A 24122-nucleotide genomic window follows, 5' to 3' on the forward strand; every position below is an offset into this window, starting at 1 on the left:
GGCTAATCCACCTAACCACACGTCTTTGGACTGTGGGAGGAAATCGGAGCACCTGGAGGAAGCCCACGCAATCTCCACCCAAGACTGGAATTGAACCCAGGTCCCTGGCGCTGTGAGGCAGCAGTGCCAACCACCCCCCCTGCTGCCCTTAACCCTATCTCCCCACAGCAATTCAACTCCGACTTTTTAAAAAACTGGAAATTCAAGAGAATTGCACCTCTGTTCCTGCTGGCAATTTTATGTTACGCAATTAAGATGCCATGAAATAGCATTCTAGCTTTGGTATAACATGTTCTTTTATAGTTACATTCACAGCATTTTTTAACTCTCTCACTGTGTGTCTCTGCTCTAGGTGAGAAAGGAGACCAAAACACAGTCCCTTCAGCTCCAGGATCACCTGGGCTTCGTGGTGAAACAGGGCGTCAAGGACCACCTGGTTTTCAAGGTAACTGTAGATCCTTCAGTGTGGACAAATTCAATAATAAGTGAATGTTGCACTAAGAAATCCAAGCTAACTTGGGTAACAATTACTGCACAGAGGAAGCCATTCCATTCATTGCTACTTACTGCCTGCCACACTGGGACCAAAGGAACATGAGAGCAGGAGTAGGCTATTCTGCCTATTGAGTCTGCTCAACCACTTGACACAATCGTGGCTGATCACTGCAGAGCCTCTTTCCACATTATCCCCATATCCATTTATAGAAACTATAGAAATGGTACAGCATAGAAGGGGACCATTCAGCCCATCTTGTCCATGCTTACCCAAAGATACCCAAGTGCCCTTTCTAATCTAATCCCATCTTCTTTCATATCTTTGGTATTTAGAAATCAGCCAATCTTTGCTTTAAACATATCCAATGACTGAGCTTCCACAGCCATTGGAGTAGAGAATTCCAAAGATTTACAATCTTTCTGAGTAAAAAAGAGTTTTTCTCATCTCTGTCCTAAGTGGTTTCCCCCTTATTTTGAAATTGTGTAGCCAGATTCTACACTCCCCAACCAGGGAAACATCTTGCCTGGGAATGTTGGTCTGCCAGGGGGTCAGTGGTAGGGAGAGGTCTGCTGTGGTGGTGGGCAGGAGGGATGGAGGGATTGCCTCTGCTGGGGGTGTGAGCTGGACATCAGGGTGGGGGGGGGGATGGTAGAGGATGGCCTGGGAATTGGTGTGGGGGCCACCATCAGGCTGTGGGAGTGTGCTGAAGGGGCAGCATCCCAGGGTTCCAGCCTGGCCAGCGATTGGGCTGGTCAGCAAATGGGAGATTGACAGATTGCGGCCACTGCACATGCACAGAGTTCCAGAACTGTTAGACTCCGGAATGAATAGGCCCCCCAGTTTTTAATGATATTCATGATTGTGACTTCTGCAATGCACAGAGTGCTGAGATTCAGGTCTGAAGTTGAACTGGAGAAACAGTGTGATCTCGACCAGTTTTCCCGCCAATTCAGCACTTTTGGGAGAATCACCCTCACTTAGTCTGTCCACATCCCCTTGAAGCCATTTCCTCACAACACACCAAGCTTTAATGTCACCCAGGAATTTAGAAATACTATCTATGCTCCCCACATCCAGATCATTGGAGTATATTGTGAACAGCTGGAGCCCAAATGTCGATCCTTGTGGGACCCCACTAGCCCCTGTGACCCCAGTCACAGCCTGCCAGCACAGAAATACCTGTTTATTCCTTCTCTGTTAACCAATCCTTAATCCACACCTCCTATTCCATGTGCTTAATTTTGCTAACATACAGACATACAGATTAGGGGTAACAGTAGGCTACTCGGACCCCAAACCTGCTCTGTCATTAACTAAAATCATGACTGACCTGCTTGTAACCTCAACCCCACAACCCTGCCCACCTCTGCTCACCTTTCACCCCCTTGTTAGTCAAGATCAATCTAGCCCTGCCTTAAAATTATTCAAAGATTCTGCTTCCTCTGTCTTTTGAGGAAGGGAATTCCAGAGACTCACAACCCTCTGAGAAAATAAATTTCTCCACATCACCATCTTAAATGAATGACCCCTTATTTTTATACAGTGATCCCAAGTTCTAGATTCACCAATAAGAGAGAACGTCCTCTGCACATCCACCCTGTCACTGAATCCCTACGGTGCAGGAGGAGGCCATTCAGCCCATCGAGCCTGCACTGACAACAGTACCACTCGGCCCCATCCCCTCAATCCCACCTATTTACCCTGATAATTCCTCCTAACACTAAGGGAAAATTTAGCGTGGCCAATCAACCTAACCGCACATCTTTGGAGTATGGGAGGAAACTGGAGCACCCGGAGGAAACCCATGCAGACACAAAGAGTACAATATCTCTCAGAATTTTAAAGGTTTCAATCAAGTCACCTCTAACTCTTCTAAACTCTAGAGCTATTCTGAAATCTATAGAATTTTGGAAAGTGATCACCAAGCAATCACCACCTTCACCACTTCTTTCACCACTTTGGATGTAGAATATTAGGGCAAAGGGCCTTAGCAAACTTCAGTCCCTTTAATTTCTCCAACATTTGCTAATAGTAATTTACTTCAATTTCTCTTTCTCCCTGGTCCCTTGGATCTCTAGTTCTGGATTTGTATAATTTGTATCTTCCTCATTATTCACCATATTTTTGGAAATGACTCAGTGTTGTCCAACAGCAGTTACCCAACAATAACCTGCTTACTGATACTCAATTTTGGTTCTGTCAGCATCTTTCAATTCCTGGCCTCATAAAAATTTTGGTCCAAGTATGGACAAAAGAACTGAATTCCAGAGGCGAGGTGAGAATGACAGCCTTTGACATCAAAGCAATGTTTGGCCAAGTGTGGCATCAAAGAAAACTGAAGAAAATAGGAATCAAGGGGAAAACTCTCCATTGGTTGGAGTCATGCCTACTGTCGTGGTGGACTTCTTCCAACTAACTACAAGAGAGCCAGGGGCAAATTACAACAGTTTATTCATGATTCAAGCATAGAGGCAACTACCCCAGAGAAATCTCTGAAGCAGCACTCTCCTCTAACACAGCCCTCAACTCTAATACAGCTCTCACCTCTAAGTCACAGATAAGACCATAAGATATAGGAGCACAATTAGGCCTCTCGACCCATTGAGCCTGCTCCACCATTCAATCGTGGCTGATAAGTTTCTCAACTCCCTTCTCCCGCCTTTTCCCCATAACCTTTGATCCCCTTACCAATCAATAACCTATCTATATCTGTCTTAAATACACTCAATGTTGTGGTCTCCACAGCCTTTAGCGGCAATGAATTCCATAGATTCACCACCCTCTGGCTGAAGAAATTCCTCCTCATCACGGTTCTAAAGGGTTGGCCCTTTACTCTCAGACTGTGCTCTCGGAACCTACTCTCTCCTATTAATGGAAACATCTTCCCAATGTCCAGGCCTTTCAGTGAGATTCTCCCTCATCCTTTTAAATTTCATTGAGCACAGACCCAGAGTCCTCAAATGCTCCTCAAACATCAAACTTTTCATGCCAAGGATCATTCTTGTGAACCACTTCTAGACTTTCTCCGAGGCCAGCACATCCTTCCTTAGATACAGGGCTCAACATTACTCCCAATATTCCAAATGTAGTCTGACTAGAGCCTTATAAAGCTTTGATGTGGAGATGCCGGTGTTGGACTGGGGTGGGCACAGTAAAAAGTCTCACAACATCAAGTTAAAGTCCAATAGGTTTATTTGAAATCACAAGCTTTCGGAGAGCTACTCCTTCATATTCTCTCACCTGATGAAGGAGCGGCACTCCAAAAGCTCATGATTCCAAATAAACCTGTTGGACTTTAACCTGGTGTTGTGAGACTTCTTATAAAGCCTCAGCAGTACATCCCTGCTTTTGTATTCTATGTTACACAAGACACACGTTTATTCTGTTAGTCAGTACACAGAACATTGTTTAAAATTCTGATCTTGTATTATTAAGCCTTTCACCCTAAAGCAGAACTGTTATCTCTTCCTTGCTAGAGAATATCTGCTCTGACATAAACAACCAAGATCTCGCTGAAGGGTTCTTATTGATCTTATCCTTAAGAGTTTGCAATGTACCCTTGGGGTATATGCATTTGACCAGCATGTGATTTTTACTCTAATAAGAACATAAGAAATAGGAGCAGGAGTAGGCCATCCAGCCCTTCGAGCCTGCCCCGCCATTCAATAAGATCATGGCTGATCTGTCGCTGCTCAGTTCCACTTTCCCGCCCTCTCCCCATAACCCTTAATCCCCTTGCCTACCAAAAACCCATCAACCCGCGTCTTAAAAATATTTAGCGAGGCAGCCTCCACCACTTCAACGGGCAGAGAATTCCAGAGATTCACCACCCTTTGAGTGAAGAAGTTCCTCCTCAACTCCGTTCTAAACCGCCCCCCTTTTATCTTGAGGCTGTGCCCCCTAGTCCTATTGTCTTTTTTGAGCGGGAAGAGTCTTTCCACCTCTATCCTATCCATCCCATTCATCATCTTATACATTATACATATTATACATATTAATGCAGGGGTTTTAACACTGTCCCTCCTTTTACTAAATCTATTCATTTATCCGAACGCTAGCGTTAAAGAAAATGACTGTGGTTGTTGGAAGCTAACAATCTTAGTCCCACAATATCAGTGAAGGGGTTCCTCGGCATAGTGTCCTAGTCCCAACCTTGTTCAGCTGCTTCATCAATAACCTTCCCTCCATCATAAGGTTGGAAGCGGGAATGTTTGCTGATGTTGTACAGTATTCAGCATCATTCACAACTCCTCAAATACTGAAGCAGTCCATGTCCGTTTGCAGTAACACATCATCAACATTCAGGCTTGGGCAAATAAGTGGTAAATAACATTCATGTTCACAAGTGTCAGGCAATGATCATCACCATCACTGAATACCTCACCAGCAGCATCCTGGGGATACCACTGACCTGAAATGGAACTGGACATGCCAGATAAATATCACAGCAGCAGGTCAAAAACTGAGAATTCTGCAGCAGGTAAGTCACCACCTCAAAACCTGTCGGCTACCTACAATGCACAAATCATGAGTGTGATGGAATATCCTCCACATGCCTGGATGAGTGCATGTCGAACAACCCTCAAGAAACTCAACATCACCCAGGACAAAGCAGCCCACTTGAGGGGCACCCTATCAACCAATCTAAACATTCACTCCTCCACCACGAACATGCAGTGGTATCAGTGTATACCATCGACATGAAGCAGTGCAGCAACTCACTAAGGCTCCTTCAACAGCATATCCCAAACCTGCAAACTCTACCACCTAGAATGACAAGGGCAGCAAATACATGGGAACAACGGCACCTTGAAGTTTCTCTCAAAGTCACACACCACCCTGACTTGCAAATATATCATCATTCCTTCGCTGTTGCTGGATCAAAATCATGGAACTTCTTTTCAAACGCCACATGGACTGCAGCGGTTAAGACCTTCTCAAGGGCAACAGGAGATGGGCAACAAATCCTAACTTTACCAGTGAAATAATTTTGAGCTGCTGGAGAAATAGTAAGATTGTCCACCTCAATAGTTTTGGACATCAGCAGTGCTGAGATGTATATTGAAGAATTTTGCAGTTCAGTAGTGTAGTTGCATTTATAATTTAGGTGAATAGGAGGTTTTCAATGTTCAGTAATTCTGAAGCGACTCAGTGCTTAGATTGAAATGATAAAGTTTAATATAAAAGCAAAATACTGCAGATGCTGGAATTTGTGTTTGTTGTTAAAGTTTAATATTGTGCTTGCAGGTAATCCTGGTCCTCCGGGTAGAGATGGTTCACAAGGTCCTTTTGGAGAAAAAGGAGAAAGAGGACCATCAGAAAAAGGAGTACCAGGTCCTCAAGGTCCTAAAGGTACAGAATAGTAATTTATTTTGTTTTTCTCTATTGACCTTTAGTATGATCCAAATTTCGGGTTAAACCAGTTGAACAGATTAAAGAAAGTTCAATAAAAGGAGTTAGGGTTTCAGTAATGCAATAAACCACTGTCCATTTCAATATTCCATTTCAAATTTTGGAAACTAGCAGCATTTATCCTCTTTCCAATTCGAATCCCAAGCAATATTGTCGACTGTATCCAATTTTCATTGAGATCTCTTAAACGGGAAGTGTGTTCAGGCTGAACATCACATGGAATTGTGGTTGGCACTGCTGCCTCACAGCACCAGGGGCCTGGGTTCAATTCCTGGCTTGGGTGACTGTCTGTGTGGAGTCTGCACATTCTTCCCGTGCCTGCATGAGTTTCCTTCGGGTGCTTCGGTTTCTTCCCACAATCCAAAAATGTGCGGGTTACGTTGATTGGCCATTCTAAATTGCTCCTTAGTGCCAGGGGTTTAGTAGGGTAAATATAGGGTTATGGGAATAGGACTTGCATGGAATTGTTGTCGGTGCAAGCTCAATGGGCCAAATGGCCGCCTCCTGCACTGTAGGAATCCTATGATTCTGTGTATTCAATTCTAAGCTCTTTCTCCAGTCAATCTGAACTAGTCCAGATCTTTAAGAACTCTTAATCAGTTAAACTAATCACATAGTACCTTTCCAATTTCCTACAGCATTTAACATTAAAAATAATCAGGCCCAGCAACCTATACAATCTTCAGTGTCTCAAACCAAACTAAAGCCATTTATGCATTAACATTTGAAGAGTTGGTATCTAAAGCATTTGTAGCTACCACTGTATCATCTTCAGCAGTGATAAGAAACATAAAATATGTAATTAGCATTTCAGCCACATCATACTTCTCATTCCTTACCACCATGCTAAATCATCCAAACGACCTATGTGGCTTTTTTGGCCACTAGAAGTTATAAAGCTTTACCATGGGAATGCCACCTGATCATTCTTTTTTTTCCCAATGCACCTTTATTATTCGTTAGTTAACTTTAGTGGCTTTAGTTAATTAACTTCAGCTGTATCTAATACCCGTGCATGCAATGTTGCCATCTTTTTGAGGCTACTTTCCCCATGTATCCTCATTAAGTCATAAGATTTCAGCTTAGCATATACTCTCCTATTTATGAAAAGGATGTAAAAGGACATTGATTAAAAAAGGGGAAATAAAGAATGAAAGTAAGCTAGTGAGCAAGGAAGAACTGACTGTAAAAGTTTCTATAGGTATGTAAAAAGAAAATGATTGACAAAAACAAATGTAGGCCCCTTACAGTCAGAAATAGGAGAATTCACAATGGGGAACAAAGAAATGGCTGAGGAACTAAAGTTGTACTTCACTTCTGTCTTTGCAACTGTCTTTGCAAAGGAAGACATGAATAATGTACCAGAAGTTCTGAGATAAACAAGTTTTGGTGAGGAGCTGAAGGAAATCAGTTTTAGTAAAGAAATGGTTTTGTGGAAATTGATGGGATTGAAGGCAGATAAATCTCTAGGGGCTGATAACCTTCATCCAGAGTACCTAAGGATATGGCCCTAGAAGTAGTAGATCTATTGGTGGTCATTTTCCAAGCTTTTTTGGCTGTGAAATGGATCCTGCTGTTTGGAGGGTAGCTAATATAACCTTGCTATTCAAAAACGGTGGTAGAGAGAAAACAGGGAGCCTAATTTCAGTACAGGGAAAATTACTAGAATCCATTATACAGAATTTCATAACAGCATTTGGAAGGCAGTGGTATAATCAGACAAAGTTAGCTTGGATTAACAAAGAGGAAATCATGCTTGATGAATCTATTAGAATTCCTTGGATGTGGTTTATTTAGACTTTCAGAAGGCTTTCAACAAGGTCTAACATAGCAGACTACCATGTAAAGTTAAAGCTCATGGGATTGGGGATAGTGTCTTGAGATGAATGGAAAGCTGGTTAGCAGAAAGGAAGCAAAGAGTTGGCATAAATGGGTCCTTTTGTGACTGGGAAGCAGTGACAAATGGGGTACCGCAGGGATCTGTGCTAGGACCCCAACTATTCACACTATATATTAATGATTTGGAAGAGGGAACTACATGTATTATCTCCAAATTTGCAGATGATACAAAGTTGGGTAGGACGGTGAGCTGTGAGCAGAATGCAAAGATGCTTCAGCGTGATTTGGACAGGCTGAGTGAGCGGGCATTTGCATGGTAGATGGAGTACAATGTGGATAAATGTGAGATTATCCACTTTGGTATCAATAATAGGAAAGCAAATTATCATTTGAATGGGTGTAAGTTGAGAGAGGTGGATACTCAGCAAGACCTTGTTGTCCTCATGCATCAGTCACTGAAAGCAAGCATGCAGGTATGGCAAACAGTAAAGATGGCAAATGATTTTAAAAAATGAATAAAGCCGCTGGAACCACTAGGTTCAGAGCAGAAAAGTGTAACATAATTCTAGCTCCAAGTATATTGGACCAGCTATCCCCTGCACACTTTTTGCAGACGGATGACACATTTTTCAGGTGTGCAATAGTGACAATGAACAAGATTCTAATGAAGTGAATCAAATAGTAGCTGTGGATCACACGTTGCACAGATGGTTGTCCCAAAGTAAATTAAGCACTCCCCAATGCAACCCCCCACCCTTCGTCCCCACCCCCCACCTCCCCAGCTTCTTGCTGTAATTTTCTTCTGTAATTTGAAAATGACTTTAATTCCAAATGTTTCATCAGTTGGTTAATTGATACATTCACTCAATCTGGCACTCTCCTCTGATTTTGATGCACTGCATTAAGGATTAAAATGAGATCCTATGCCTGTTACAGTACTGGACTGCCTTGATTAGAGACACTGCAGTGGCATCAGTGCATATTCAGACCAACAATGCCATACATTGACAGCTTTTTCATATCAACTGGAAAATACTGAAAAGAGCCTTTGTGCTCTTCCACGTAAAAGCAGTGGGAGTCTATAGATGGCGTTGGCAGATGTCTGGTTGCATGTCGGCCACCCATCCTCCCAACTGGGAAGCCCTTTTGTTACAGGCAAAACTTCAAGTGATAAAAGGAAGAAATTCTTTAGTGGTTTGTGAGTGCAGAAAGGAACATCTAAAAGCATTTTCTGTGACTGCCTTTATCACAAATGACCATCATCCGAAGTGTTCTTATTATCTTGAACAATTATAAATAATTTCCCTCCTGCTGTCCCCAGAATATCTATTGAGTGTAACTATAAATTAACCCTTTCCGCATACCTTACTGTTTTGTAGGTGACCCAGGGCCTTCTGGACCATTGGGTCCTCCAGGGCCTCCAGGAAGACCAGGAGCACCTGGAACACCAGGGCCGCCAGGAATGACAGGTCCTCAGGTCAGTTTATGGGCTAGAATTTCAAATTCTACATCATGTGAAAAATCAGTGCATGACTTTGCCAACAAAATTTTAAGGTAGTCTTGTAAAAAATGAACAGTCATGACACCTTTATTGTATACCTCTCCGTGTGTGCAAGCTGTTGTGTACAGAAATGTTTTTTGATTTGATTTATTATTGTCACATGTATTAGTATACAGTGAAGAGTATTGTTGCTTGCATGCTATACAGAGCATACCGTTCATAGAGAAGGAAACGAGAGAGTGTAGAATGTAGTGTTACAGTCATAGCTAGGGTGTAGAGAAAGATCAACTTAATGCGAGGTAAGTCCATTCAAAAGTCTTGACGGCAACAGGGAAGAAGCTGTTCTTGAGTAGGTTGGTACTCAGACTTTCGTATCTTTTCCCCAACTGAAGAAGGTAGAAGAGAGAATGCCCAGGATGCATGGGGTCCTTAATTATGCTGGCTGCTTTGCCGAGGCAGCTGGAAGAGTAGACAGAGTCAATGGATGGGAGGCTGGTTTACATGACGGATTGGGCTACATTCACGACCTTTTGTGGGTTTCTTGCAGTCTTGGGCAGAGCAGGAGCCATACCAAGCTGTGATACAACCAGAAAGAATGCTTTCTATGGTGCAGTGTAAAAGTTAGTGAGAATCATAGCTGACATGCCAAATTTCCTTAGTCTTCTGAGAACGTAGAGACAATGGTGGGCTTTCTTAACTTTCCTGGTGGCATGGAGGGACCAGGACAGATTGTTGGTAATGTTTGAGTGGATGAGTGAGAGGAGTCAAATAGTTGGCAAAAGAGCACATGCAGTAACAAAACCTGGGTTCCACAGCCAACCCAGTTCTGATGACTGGACAATATTATATACTAATGCTTTAGCATAAAACTGCAGGAGAATATGTTAATATACAGCATTATATTTCAACATTATTATTAGCTCTCTACACTGTTAAAACTACACTACAATATAATCATACAGGAATTTGGTACCAGATTATCATATATTGCAGCATTATAGTATTTTGAATGACCTAGAACATTGTATTTTTTCTTTGTCATTCACGTAAGCAATGATTGCAAAAGTATAATATGCGGTGAGATTTGAAGATATTTTAAATATTGGAAGCTATGATATGTTAGAAGTATTTCCTTCAGGGACTGGCTTTGGACTGTCCTTGTCCTAATTTTAGTAGAGAAAAGAAGTGCAGGAAAGATATTTTGCTATTTGTTAATTCTAGCTGATTATTCTGACTTGCATTTTTAAAAATGTGCAAATGATGCAAAATATTGTATCTTCTTTTCAGGGTGACAGAAGTTATGGACAGCCAGGTAATCGTGGCCCCCCAGGTCCTGCAGGAAATATTGGACTACCAGGAGAGAAGGGTAATTTAGGTCGTCCTGGATTGCCTGGAGATGTAGGACATCCTGGTGGTAACGGCTGTCAAGGTCCAAAAGGTGTTGAACTCTGCTTCTGCCTTTGAATATCAAAGTAGCATGTTAGTTAATTTATTCTGGACACGATCTTCATTAAGGTTGCTACAAACAGATAGGGGAAACTGGAACAATCCCCACAGAGCATCTGATTTATATATGTAAGCCTAAACCTCCTTAAAGAAAAGCAAAATAATGTGAATGTTGGAGACCTGAAATAAAAACAGAAAGTGCTGGATAAACTCAGCAGTTCTGGCAGTATTTGTGAAGAGAGAAACGTTTCGAGTCCAATCTTCTTTAGAAGTGAAGAGAGGCAGAAACTTTCTGATCCATTAGGTAAATGTGGCGAGCATGTCTGCCTATTGCAAGTTATGATGTGGAGATGCCAGCGTTGGACTGGGGTAAACACAGTAAGAAGTCTGACAACACCAGGTTTAAGTCCAACCGATTTATTTGATAGTAAACTCACAAGCTTTCGAGGTTTCCCTCTTTGTCAGGTGGATGGAGAGTTCTGGCCTCAGACAGACCATATAACAGCACAGACAGTTTACAGATTACTGATTAGAATGCAAATCTTTACACCTAACCTGCTATTCAAGTCTTAAAGTGGCTAACAATGTGAGTGGAAGGAGCACTGAGTGCAGGTTAAAGAGATGTGTATTGTCTCCAGACAGTACAGTAAGTGAAGTTTTGCAAACCCAGGCAAATCATGGTAGTAACAGATAGTGCAACATGAGCCCAAGATCCCTGTTGAGACCATCCTCATGTGTGTGGGACTTGGCTATCAGTCTCTGCTCAGCGACTCTGCACTGTCATGTGTCGTGAAGGCCGTCTTGGAGAATGCTTACCCGAAGGTCAGAGGCCGAATGCCTGTGACCACTGAAGTGTTTGCCAACAGGAAGGGAACAGTCTTGCCTGGTGATTGTCGAGCGATGTTCATTCATCCGTTGTCATAATCAGGTTGTTGAAGGTGAAGACATTGTGGTCCAGGATAAAACGGATGAGTTGTAAAATTGCATCTGGAAACTGGCAGTTGTCAACCACCAGTTTTTCATCCAGACACACAGAACAGCCATGGGGACCAAATTCGCACCTCAATATGCCAACATGTTTATGCACAGGTTCGAACAAGACTTCTTCACCGCACAGGATCCTCAACCAATGCTATACACTAGGTATATCAATGACATTTTCTTCCTTTGGACTCATGGTGAACAATCACTGAAACAACTATATGATGATATCAACAAATTCCACCCCACCATCAGACTCACCATGGACTATTCTCCAGAATCGGTTGCATTCTTGGACACACGCATCTCCATCAAGGACGGTCACCTCTGCACCTCACTGTACTGCAAAGCCCACAGACAACCTCACAATGCTCCACTTCTCCAGCTTCCACCCTAAACACATTGAAGAAGCCATCCCCTATGGACAAACCCTCTGTATACACAGGATTTGCTCAGCTGAGGAGGATCATGACAGACACCTCCAGATGCTGAAAGATGCCCTCATAAGAACAGGATATGGCGCTTGACTCATCGATCAACAGTTCCACACCGCACTGACCTCCTCAGAAGACAAACACAGGACACAGCGGACAGAGTACCCTTCGTCATCCAGTACTTCCCCAGAGCGGAGAAGCTACGACATCTTCTCCAGAGTCTTCAACATATCATTGATGAAGACGAACATCTCGCCAGGGCCATCCCCACACCCCCACTTCTTGCCTTCAGACAACTGCACAACCTCAAACAGACCATTGTTCGCAGCAAACTACCCAGCCTACAGGAGAACAGTGACCACAATACCACACAACCCTGCCACAGCAACCTCTGCAAGACATGCCGGATCATCGACATGGATGACATCATCACACGTGAGATTACCATCCACCAGGTACACAGTACATACTCTTGCAACTCGGCCAATGTTGTCTACCGAATACGTTACAAGAAAGGATGTCCTGAAGCATGGTACTTTGGGGAGACCATGCAGATGCTACAACAACAGATGAATGAACATCGCTCGACAATCACCAGGCAAGACTGTTCCCTTCCTGTTGGCGAACACTTCAGTGGTCACGGGCATTCGGCCTCTGACCTTCAGGTAAGCATTCTCCAAGGTGGCCTTCACGACACACGACAGCGCAGAGTTGCTGAGCAGAGACGGAAAGCCAAGTTCCACACACATGAGGACGGTCTCAACAGGGATCTCGGGTTCATGTTGCACTATCTGTAACCCCCATGACTTGCCTGGGTTTGCAAAACCTCACTTACTGTACTATCTGGAGACAACACACATCTCTTTAACCTGTGCTCAGTGCTCCTTCCACTCACATTGTTAGCCACTTTAAGACTTGAATAGCGGGTTAGGTGTAAAGATTTGCATTCTAATCAGTAATCTGTAAACTATCTGTGCTGTTATATGGTCTGTCTGAGGTCAGAACTCTCCATCCACCTGACGAAGAGGGAAACCTCGAAAGTTTGTGAGTTTACTATCAAATAAATCGGTTGGACTTAAACCTGGTGTTGTCAGACTTCTTACTGTATTGCAAGTTAACCTTTTTTTTTCATCATTTTGAAAGAACTAATTATTTTTCATATGTTCTCAGCATTTGCGTGGGATTTTGGGATGTGCAGGTTTTTGAGGTCTCTTATCAAAAACCCCAGCAAATTGTTCCCAACCTGTTGAGGATGTAATAATTGTAGCAGGAACGGGTGGAGGGGATTTCAGTTTTCTCGAGGATTATAGGTCTCTAGATGTACTCTGTTGTATTCAGATAGGGGGAAATGCAGTGGTGGGCATTTCAACCAAGGGAGGAAAAAATATTCAATAATGGTCAAACCTGCACAGGGGCACAATGGCAATACACTCCTGTGAGTGCTGATTTCCCTTTGACACAATTTTCCAATCATGTTCATGCATGTGTCTGTGTGCATGTGTGTCTGCATGCATGTGTGTGTGCATGCATGTGTATATATGGTATGCATTCTTCTGCACATACCGTACTTATTTGATAGAGCTCTAATTTCCACGTTATAGGTAACCTTGGAAGTCCTGGTCTTCGGGGGCCAACGGGTTTACGTGGACTACCAGGGAGAGGCATCCCTGGACCTCCAGGTACTGAAGGTCCACCTGGTGTACCTGGCCCACAAGGTACTGAGATTACGTTACTTCTTTCCTGTTTTTATCTTTCAGAGAGTTTTGTGACATTCGCTTGTGGTCATTTAAAATATTTGTTGTTAATAAAACAACTTACCTGCAAATAATTTATATATTAATATTATTGTTTAATCATATTTGGAGGCTCATCATCTTTACCTTATTTTTACTTTATTTATTCACTCTTGGGATGTGGGCAAGGCCAGCATTTGTTGTCCACCCCTAATTACCCTTGAGAAGCAGGTGGTAGGCTGCCTGCTTGTATCACTGCAGTCCATGAGGTGTAGGTACACCCACGGTGATGTTAAGGAGAGAGTTCCAGTGACAGTGAAGGAATGGTGATAAATTTCCAAGTCAGGATGGCGAGTGACTTGGAGGGGAACATCCAGATGGTGGTGTTCCCAGGTATCCCCTGCTCTTGTTCTTCTATATGTTAGTGATTGTGGGTTTGGAAAGTGCTACCTAAGGAACCTTGGTGAGTTGCTGCAGTGCACATTGTAGACAGTACACACTGCTACCACTGTTTATCAGCGGTGGAGGAGCAGGCTTCTTTGTCCTGGATGGTGTTGAGCTGCTTCAACGTTGTTGGAACTGCACACATCCAGGCAAGTGGACAATCTTCGATCACACATCTGACTTGTGCCTCGTCAGGACAGGCTGCCAGGAGGTGAGTTACTCGCTGCAAGATTCCTAGCCTTTGACTTGTTTGATAGCCACAGTATTTATATGGCTAGTCCAGTTTCTGATCAATGGTAACTCCCAAGATGTTGATACTGGCCCATTCAGCAATGGTAATTGTAATTGAATGTCAAGAGGCCATTGTTAGATACTCACTTGTTGGAGATGGTCATTGTCTGGCACCTGTGTGGCACGAATATTATTTGCCACTAGTCAGTCCAAGCCTGAATTTTGTCCAGGTCTTGCTGCATTTGGACATGGATTGCTTCAGCACCTGAGGAGTTGTGAATGGTGCTGAACATTGAGCAATCATCAGCAAACATTCCCACTTCTGACCTTATGATTATGGAAGGTCATTGATGAAGCAGCTGAAGATGGTTGAGCCTAGGACACGACCCTGAGGAACTCCTGCAGTGATGTCCTGAAGCTGAGGTGATTGATTTTTAGCCACCACAACCATCTTCCAAGTGCCAGATATAACTTCAACCAGCAGAATTTTTTCTCCCTGATTCCCATTGATTCCAGTTTTGTTGGGCTCCTTGATGCCACACTCAATTAGAATTAGTGTAATTCAATTAAGTCGCCCAAGTGCAGGAGTTGGAAATGAGATTAACTGAAATTTTATAGCCACAGTGCTGCAGCGACAGTTCTGGAAAATGCAGCGAGGTGTTCAAAAATACATTGACTTTGACGGGATCAGAAAATTCCGCCAACATGGGGGGGCTATAAAATTCTGCCCAAATTCCTATTTGTGTGCTGAAACAGGCTTTGATTCTATCATTTTTCAATAGGGAATTTATGTTTACAGGAATACCAAGTAGAGGACCTGATGGAGATCCAGGAGTTCCAGGACTGGATATTCCAGGCCCCTCTGGTATTCCTGGATCAGTTGGAGCTCCAGGCTGTCAAGGTGCTATTGGACTAAGAGGTTCTCCAGGGAATCCAGGACGACCAGGAATACCGGGTAGATCAGGTAAAGCATTCTATATAATGGAGTTTTAGAAAAAAAGTGACAAAGTTGTTATAACCCAGATCAGAAACTCCAAGGTGTTTCATGGAGTCAGCCTAGACTATAAGTTCTGCACTTTGAATTTGGCACAAGTAAGCACAAGTAAGTACCCTGTACAGGGTGCAGGGCACTGGTGAGGCCGCAACTGGAGTACTGTGTACAGTTTTGGTCGCCGCATTTGCGGAAGGATATATTGGCCTTGGAGGGAGTGCAGAGAAGGCTGATACCGGAGATGAGGGGGTTAGCCTATGAGGAGAGATTGCGTAGACTGGGTTTGTGCTCGTTGGAGTTTAGAAGGCTGAGGGGGGATCTTATAGAAACATATAAGATAATGAAGGGGATAGATAGGGTAGAGGTAGAGAGATTCTTCCCGCTTAGAAAGGATAGCAGAACTAGAGGGCACAGCCTCAAAATAAGGCAGGGTGGGAGCAGTTTAGATCGGAGTTGAGGAGGAACTTCTTTACTCAAAGGGTGGTGAGTCTCTGGAATTCTCTGCCCATTGAGGTGGTGGAGGCTACCTCGCTGAATATATTTAAGTCACGGGTAGATAGGTTTCTGATAGACAAGGAAATTAAGGGTTATGGGGAGAAAGCGGGAAAGTGGAACTGATCCACTTCAGATCAGCCATGATCTTGTTGAATGGCAGGGTAGGCTCGAAGGGCTACATGGCCTAGTCCTGCTCCTATTTCTTATGTTCTTATAAGAGATTTCACTCTAAGTATGATTCAAATGACTTACTAGGGAGCTTTTGTAAAACAAAGTTTATTTAAGAATACTATTGAACTATAATAAGAAAAATCAGTAATAACTTTTACCAATTACAACAAAGAAAAAGAAATGTATATATCATTGTACATTGTATATGACAGCTAAATTATACTGTTCCAACAAAACAAATCCCTACAAACAAAGTTAAAATTTATTTATTAGTCACAAATAGGCTTACATTCACACTGCAATGAAGTTACTGTGAAAATACCCCAGTCGCAACATTCTGGCACTTGTTTGGGTACACTGAGGGAGAATATTAGCATGGCTAATTTACCTAACTTGCACATCTTTTGGACTGTGGAAGGAAACCAGAGCACCCAGAGGAAACCCATGCAGACACAGGGAAAACATGCAGACTCCACACAGACAGTGATCCAAACTGGGAATCAAACCCAGTTTCCTGGTGCTGTGAGGCAGCAGGGCTAACCACTGTACCACTGTGTTGCCCCAAACGCACACCCCATTCTAGTCTCAGCACAGAAAACAAGTATGCTCACATAACACTAGCTTTTGCAGCTTTCCAACCCCTGTGGTGGATTATCCCTTTGAGTGTTGAGTTGAAAAAGCTGAGGCCTTAGTGCTCTGGAACTTCCAGCACAATTCCAAAGACAGAGGCACTATTTACCTCTAGCTTCTAAGTAGCTAGCAGCCAGCAGAATTTCCAATGCCAGAGAGAGAGAGACCAAACCACTGCATCGAGCCAGCAGTACAAACAGCTTCTGCCAAACTGAAAGTAAAAGACCTTTTGGAATTTTCCCTGAGAAAAAAAACTATTCAAATGTACTACCTGACCTGTGAAGCAGTCCAAATCAACAATTCCAAAAAGGGTCATAAACTCCAGGACATTGCATTAGGCCCATATTAAAAATAAACAAAAGGCCCATTCTATGGCTCCAGCAACAATGCAAGGACATCAGCTCAGACAGCTTAGGGCCTATAACATAAAAAAAAGGCCCTCTTACAAACTGCAGAGGACATGACTAAAATACATTTCTTAAAGGCACAGTATATAAATATATCTTTCTAATTTTTTGTTGAGTTGGGCCAATTCAGGAACCCTTTAAAAGCAGTGAATGGCTCTCAATTTGGGATTCATACCTCCATTCCCGTTTCTGCCTGTTTGTATTGTGTAAAATAAGGCTGCAGGTAGATAGCCTACATGCAGCTCCCCTACCCTGGCTAACTCCATTGTGGGGGTGGGCACTGCATCCCACCACGCCCCGAATGCTTCTGGAAGTTTATGTGTTTCACAGCCTCTTAGAGGGCTCTCATCAGAGAGCCCCCAGTCCCCAATGGGGAACCAAAAGAAAATTATCTCCTTTTCATGGAATTCTTTCATTGACAGACCTTGAAATACAAAAATAAAATATATTTTCATTCTGTTCCAACAGTTAGATACTGTATTGCAACTTAGCTGTGTTTCTCCTGCAGTAATTTATTATGGGGCTCTGTCCTGAAAAGGAAAGTTAACCATTACATTGATTGGCATTGTGTAGGGTGTTCAGATACATCCATTTGGAAAAGAGCTCTTATGCATTCAAAACTGAAGAGAACACAGCTTGGATACTCTGATGTCATGATCCAATGTGATTTAAATGCCGAGAGACCTTTGAAATGAAAGAAACTTTCAGCAGCTGTCAGTTTGACAAAAAAGGTACTTGCTGCTGGATGCATTAATTGACTGGATGTCTGATGTAGCTTAGAAAAAATGTAGCCATCAGTTTTTGAAATTTCAATAGGCTCCATTGTCTGTAAGCTGGGATGGTCTATTATGATAGCTGAGCCCATTATGAAGAATTTGCTAAGTTTCAAGATTTCCAGAACCACTTATCTCAGCAAGAGGCTCTGTTCACACTTAGATTGTATTTTGAGAAGTTATTAAAGGATGACTGTCTCTGTTGTGGTTAGTGAAATAGACGTTTGTTTATTTTTACAACAGATTGACTACTTTTTCAGTTTGGTGTGTTTGAATGAGTTTAGATTGTTAGAATTTTCTAAATGTCCATCCTGAGTTCAGTCCACAATGGATACTGGGTGAGTGACTATGGAGGACACATGGAGTTGGGGGAAATGGCATGGGAAATATGAAATGACATGGGGGTGGATGGTGAAAGGTGAAGGTCTGAGGGCCTAACATTCAGCATTAATACTTGATCCATGCCCCAGGTAAATGGAGGTGGACAATCTAGCTTGGGGAAAAAGTATGGTGGGTGAGGGCCCATCTAAAGGGAACAGATCCAATTCTGGAGATTTCTTGATTCTATCTTCCTGTCACCTCCATGAAAATCCAGCCCATAAAGTAGTGACGTTCAAACTCATTGTAAAAACTGTTGTAAAAATATGATATTGGAGTGAGAAAGGGTCATTCGATCCATCTCATTCGCTCATTTGTTCAGATATATTTAAATTACATAGTCTGATCATTTTCATATTCCTGCTGATGTCAAGCACGTATACCTCAGTCCTTGTTGAAACAGAAATCTATTCACTGGGTAATCCATTGCTTTGGTCATATCTGATTTGCTACACCTAAGTCAAGGAATGGAATATTGAGCTGATGTACAATAATTATCCAATGTAACAAGGCCTGTCTTCCGTTCCCATTGAAGATGAATTTCTAGCTAACTGGGTCTCATGACCATTTTCTATTCCTAAGAAACAAATCTTATTTTGCCTTGTCTGGAGTTTCCACGAAAATATTAGTAACAATTAATTTATGAACAGTCCTTTTTATAAATAAATAAATAATCATGTTTATCCTTAGCAAGTAGTAATTTTAAATAAAGCTTTCAACTAGAGCTTGTTATGAAGTCTTCACTTAGTGTTAGAGGCTGTAAACAACTATTGTTTGATCTGTTTAAATATGGTAATATTATGGATAGAAAAGAATGTTTAAAGATCACCAAATATAGACATGTTTGAAGGAATGGATACTGATACAAGTGCAAACAAATTAGTAAAATATTCACCAGAAGTCATTAAAAGGGATTGTAAGTAAGCACATTTTAAAAAATTATTATAGAAAATTAACTGAACGAATAATCAAAGTCACTAAAACATACTGGGTGGCACAGTGGCACAGTGGTTAGCACTGCTGCCCCACAACACCAGGGATCAGGTTTGATTCCAGGCTTAGGTCACTATCTGTGTGGAGTTTGCATATTCTCCCTGTGTCTGCATGGTTTTCTCCGCGTGCTCTGATTTCCTCCCATCGTCCAAAGTGCGGGTTAGGTGGATTGGCCATGTTAAATTGCCTGGAAGATTCAGGGGGACCAGCAAGGGTAAATGCATGGTGATGGGACCTGGGTGGGATTGTAGTTGATGCAGACTTGATGGGCCAAATGGCTTCCCTCTGCACTGTAGGATTCTATCATTCTGAATCCTTGTAACATTTCACTCAGAGAAGTTTTAAATTTTAGTTTTTATTCTTTGCCAAATAAATATTTCCAGGTCTTGTCTGATAATGTTTTGTTAAATCTTCAAATAGGTCCAAAAGGTGAACCAGGTGTTATGGGAGAGCCAGGAGGTGCAGGATTAATTGGTGCACCAGGATTTCAAGGCTCCAGAGGGGACAAAGGTAAAATGCAGCATAGTACATGGGTGCAGGAACAAAAAAGAAATAGTTGCTGTTATGTTTTACCTTACTCCATGATCAAAATGTCTCAGCTTTGTAAATGTTTTTAGTTAGGCAAATTGTAATTAGGTTCAGAAATCTAATTTACTGGTTCAAATTTGTATCTCAAAGAAGTGATCCTGTTTGGCTCGGGATATTTAAATCCAATGCAGTGATATTTAATTTGTGTGTGGCATTTTGATTTTTATCAATCTTATTTTTTGTACTCATTACAAATTTATTAACTTTTAAATGTTATGAATATAATCTAAGTTGGCTGTCAGTAAATTAATAATAGAGCAATCTATGATGGTAAACATAATTACTCTGAACTCCTACACATACTCCTGAACTGGCCTGAACTCTTATACATGAACTGGTAACCTACTGAAGGGAATATCACAGACAGAGACAAGCAACTTATCTTCTCTCCTTCTCATTCTAGAACATGGTGCAGAGAGAATGAAAGGGGGTGACAGTAATGTTTTTCTGTAACCAGCTACTAGAACGTGTTATTGACTGAAAGAGAAAATTCTGGAGATTCTTAGCAGGTCTGGCAGCATCTACAAGGAGATCTTTGTCAACTTTGACAAAGGGTCATCCGGACTCGAAACATCAGCTCTTTTCTCTCTATACAAATGCTGTCAGACCTGCTGAGATTTTCCAGCATTTTCTCTTTTAGTTTCAAATTTCAACATCTACACTAATTTGCTTTTATCCTGTGTTATGAACTAGGTTGCCTCTCCCTCCAAATTTCTCTCACTGTCTGTAGATAAGTACCATTCCTCTACCCAGCTAATGCCCATTGAGATAGTACGACTGAGATAGCAAAAATACCATATGAAAATCACAGGCAGGACTTCTTCCCGTATTCTGTTGAATCACAAACATATTGCAATGCATACTCTTCACTGAGTATGCAACCTGACAGAATGGGGGGAAGGAAAGCATCCTTTTAGTTCAAGATTCTTGATTCAGAGCTGCAGTTCATTCACAAATCAATAATAGCTGTGTACACACAGATTGGTATGGACACTCAAACTTCAACATTTTACATTTCAAGCCTTTCCTTTTCAAAAAAAAACTCCAAGGAAATATTGCTGGTAAGAATAATAAGTCACGCACCTTTCTTCCTCTGTTTGTCTTGCTGTTTTAATGCAGGTTGTAAAGGTCCGACTGGACTAAAGGGCAAACAAGGTGCGACTGGAATGACAGGTCAAAAAGGTGAAAAAGGAATGAAAGGAGCTGCGTGTAATATGATAGTGAAAGGTTTACTGGGAGATCCAGGGTTACCAGGTAAATCACTGCATTCTTCAAAGTTTTGAAATTTACAGTAAACGTAGATGAAGTACAAATGGTTGAAAGCTTCAAGTTTTTAGGTGTCCAGATCACCAACAACCTGTCCTGGTTTCCCCCATGCCGATACTATAGTTAAGAAGGCCCACCAACACCTCTACTTTTTCAGAAAACTAAGGAAATTTGGAATGTCCACTACGACTCTCACCAACTTTTACAGATGCACTATAGAAAGCATTCTCTCTGGTTGTATCACAGCTTGAATGAAGCCCAGTCCATCACACAGCCTCCCATCCATTGACTTTGTCTACATTTCCCGCTGCCTTGGCAAAGCAGCCAGCATAATTAAGGATCCCATGCACCCTGGACATTCTCTCTTCCACCTTCTTCTGTCAGGAAAAAGATACAAAAATCTGAGGTCATGTACCAACCGACTCAAGAACAGCTTCTTCCCTGCTGCTGTCAGACTTTTGAATGGACCTACCTCGCATTAAGTTGATCTTTTTCTATTTTCTCTAGCTATGACTGTAACACTACATTCTGCATTCTCTCGTATCCTTCTCTATGAACGGTATGATTTGTCTGTGTAGCACTCAAGAAACAATACTTTTCACTGTCTATTAATACATGTGATAGTAATAAATCAAATCAAATTAAAAACATGAAAAAGTTGTATACTATCCACAATAAATCGTTGCCTAAAGATTACATTAGACATATCTCTTAGAGACAACCTCCTGCTCTTAACAATTAAATACAGGATAGCATCATTAAAGAAACTTGAGATATCATACAGATGATGTCGGATTTAGTGCTCAAATTCAAATGCCCTGACATGAGTGGCATCATGGCACAGTGGTTAGCACTGATGCCTCACAGCACCAGGGATCCGGGTTCAATTTTGGATTGAGTCACTGTCTGTGCAGTGTCTGAACGTTCTCCCCGTGTCTGCGTGGGTTTCCTTCGGGTGCTCTGGTTTCCTCCCACAGTCTGAAAGATGTGCTGGTTAGGTCATTGGCCCTGCTAAATTCTCCCTCAGTGTACCTGGAGCGTGGCGACTCAGGAATTTTCACAGAACTTCATTGCAGTGTTAATGTAGGCCAATTTGCGACACTAATAAACTAAAAAAAATCTTTCTACCTGTAAACTTCTTTACAGCTGTGCACAAGGTTTAAGAATCTAGAAGAAAATTAGGGTTTGTGTCATTTCACCATTTGCATGTTGCATTTCACAGCAGCTTCTCCAGAAACAAATATTCAAGATGAAACTTTTACCCAGTGATTTCATCACTCGGATGTTAGGACTAGTTTCAAAATGGAAGATGGTTTTATTATCCTGGGAGTGGCCATCGCCAGCAAGGCCAAGATTTGTTGTCCATCCCTCATTGCCCTTGAGAAAGTGCTTGAACAGCTGCAGTGAACAACAGCAAGTCAGCAGTCCTGTCAATGAAGCTAAAATTTGGCAGATAAATAAAAGCAGGCTGCCAATTTTCTCTCACCGTTTTTCATGACCACACAAAGTCAATGTTGCTCCCAGACTGCCTACGTCTCTGCACTAAATGAAGCAAATAGACAGATGAGCTATCCCTGGGGCCTAATTTGTTCACTGCCTAAAGGCCAGCATTGGATCTGTGTGAATATACTTGCCAGACAAAGAAAGAGATTGGAAAACAAATGAGTTTTAAAATGGGGGGGGGGTTCCAAAAAAAATGAGGAGTTGAAAGTGATGTTGTTAAAATTGCAGGAGTAACATAACTATAACATCTTCTCCCAAAAGAGAAAATGCTAGAAAATCTCAGCAGGTCTGGCAGCATCTGTAAAGAGAGAAAAGAGCTGACATTTCAAGTCCAGATGACCCTTTGACTAAAGCAGTTTTGACAAAGGGTCATCTGGACTCAAAGTTAAAAACTAAAATTGCAATGGCTTCACTTCCTCTTCCTATCTTTGCACAGGTACCCCGGTCTGTCTCAGTACAAAGATGATTTGACAAAGGGTCATCTGGACTCGAAACATCAGCTCTTTTCCCTCCTTACAGATGCTGCCAGACCTGCTGAGATTTTCCAGCATTTTCTCTTTTGGCTTCAGATTCCAGCATCTGCAGTAATTTGCTTTTGTATAACATCTCCTCACCAGGCTTGACAGGAACAACAGGGTCGAAAGGTGATATTGGTTCTTGTGGTGAACCAGGATGCAAAGGCAAAGACGGAGCGCCAGGGCCTTCAGGTCCACCAGGTACTGAGATTTAAGTACAATTAAGCATTACAAGTTTATCGCCAAATTATAGCATAATCTTGTTACAATGTATTGCTTTTAACCTGAATGGGACTCTATCTGGGCTGAGTCTCCTATAACTGAAGATAGGATGTACTCCTTTGCAGTAGGTCGTAGACAGACTAACAGCCCCATTGCCCATGAATCTTTGTGGGGGGTTGCTGGCTGTTGACTGCAGCAACATGACAATTCCCTCCTACTCTAAGCAGTAAGCTTCCATTAGTGACTGGATTTTCTCTCTATTTATTTCTCCTTTTTCCTTCCCCCTCTCAGATTCATTGGGAAAATGAAGTGGGGTTGCTTGTTTTGTACTAAAACTAGCCTCACTCTGCAGCTAAACCAGTTTAACATACTAAGCTGCTTGAAGTAGCAGAATAGAAATTGTGTAACCAACTATTTAGAAATGATTCATCGGGCAGAACTTAATCCAGGCATCTGGGGGTAGGCGGGGGTGGTTTCTCCTGCCAGTTAGAATGTCAGTGAGGGCCTCCTTTGGAGAAAGCCTGCCACCTTAAGTGCAATTTAGGCTCTTAAATGGGCAGCAGTGGTTCTTTCCCAGGTGGCAAGAAGACCTTGGAGGAGGAAATTCTGCCCCCCACCACCAGAGCTGCCAGCCAGCAATGGTGGTAGCTCTTGGTGATGTTACAGCATTACA

At 42.2% G+C, this 24122-nt stretch overlaps 1 protein-coding gene across 1 annotated transcript in view; it reads left to right on the forward strand.

The window, feature by feature from the left end:
- LOC145341260 (uncharacterized) overlaps window positions 1-24122 on the forward strand; it is a 217210-nt gene that overhangs the window by 141156 nt on the left and 51932 nt on the right. The window contains exons 27-35 of the mRNA XM_080186186.1: window positions 353-445; window positions 5744-5848; window positions 9127-9224; window positions 10536-10686; window positions 13711-13824; window positions 15317-15481; window positions 19776-19865; window positions 21063-21197; window positions 23330-23428. Of these exons, the coding sequence (XP_080042312.1) occupies window positions 353-445; window positions 5744-5848; window positions 9127-9224; window positions 10536-10686; window positions 13711-13824; window positions 15317-15481; window positions 19776-19865; window positions 21063-21197; window positions 23330-23428 (1050 nt within the window). The remainder of the gene's footprint in view (window positions 1-352; window positions 446-5743; window positions 5849-9126; window positions 9225-10535; window positions 10687-13710; window positions 13825-15316; window positions 15482-19775; window positions 19866-21062; window positions 21198-23329; window positions 23429-24122) is intronic.

Source organism: Carcharhinus amblyrhynchos, chromosome 3, assembly GCF_965287045.1.
Source record: "Carcharhinus amblyrhynchos chromosome 3, sCarAmb.v2.hapA, whole genome shotgun sequence".
Lineage (NCBI taxonomy): Eukaryota > Metazoa > Chordata > Chondrichthyes > Carcharhiniformes > Carcharhinidae > Carcharhinus > Carcharhinus amblyrhynchos.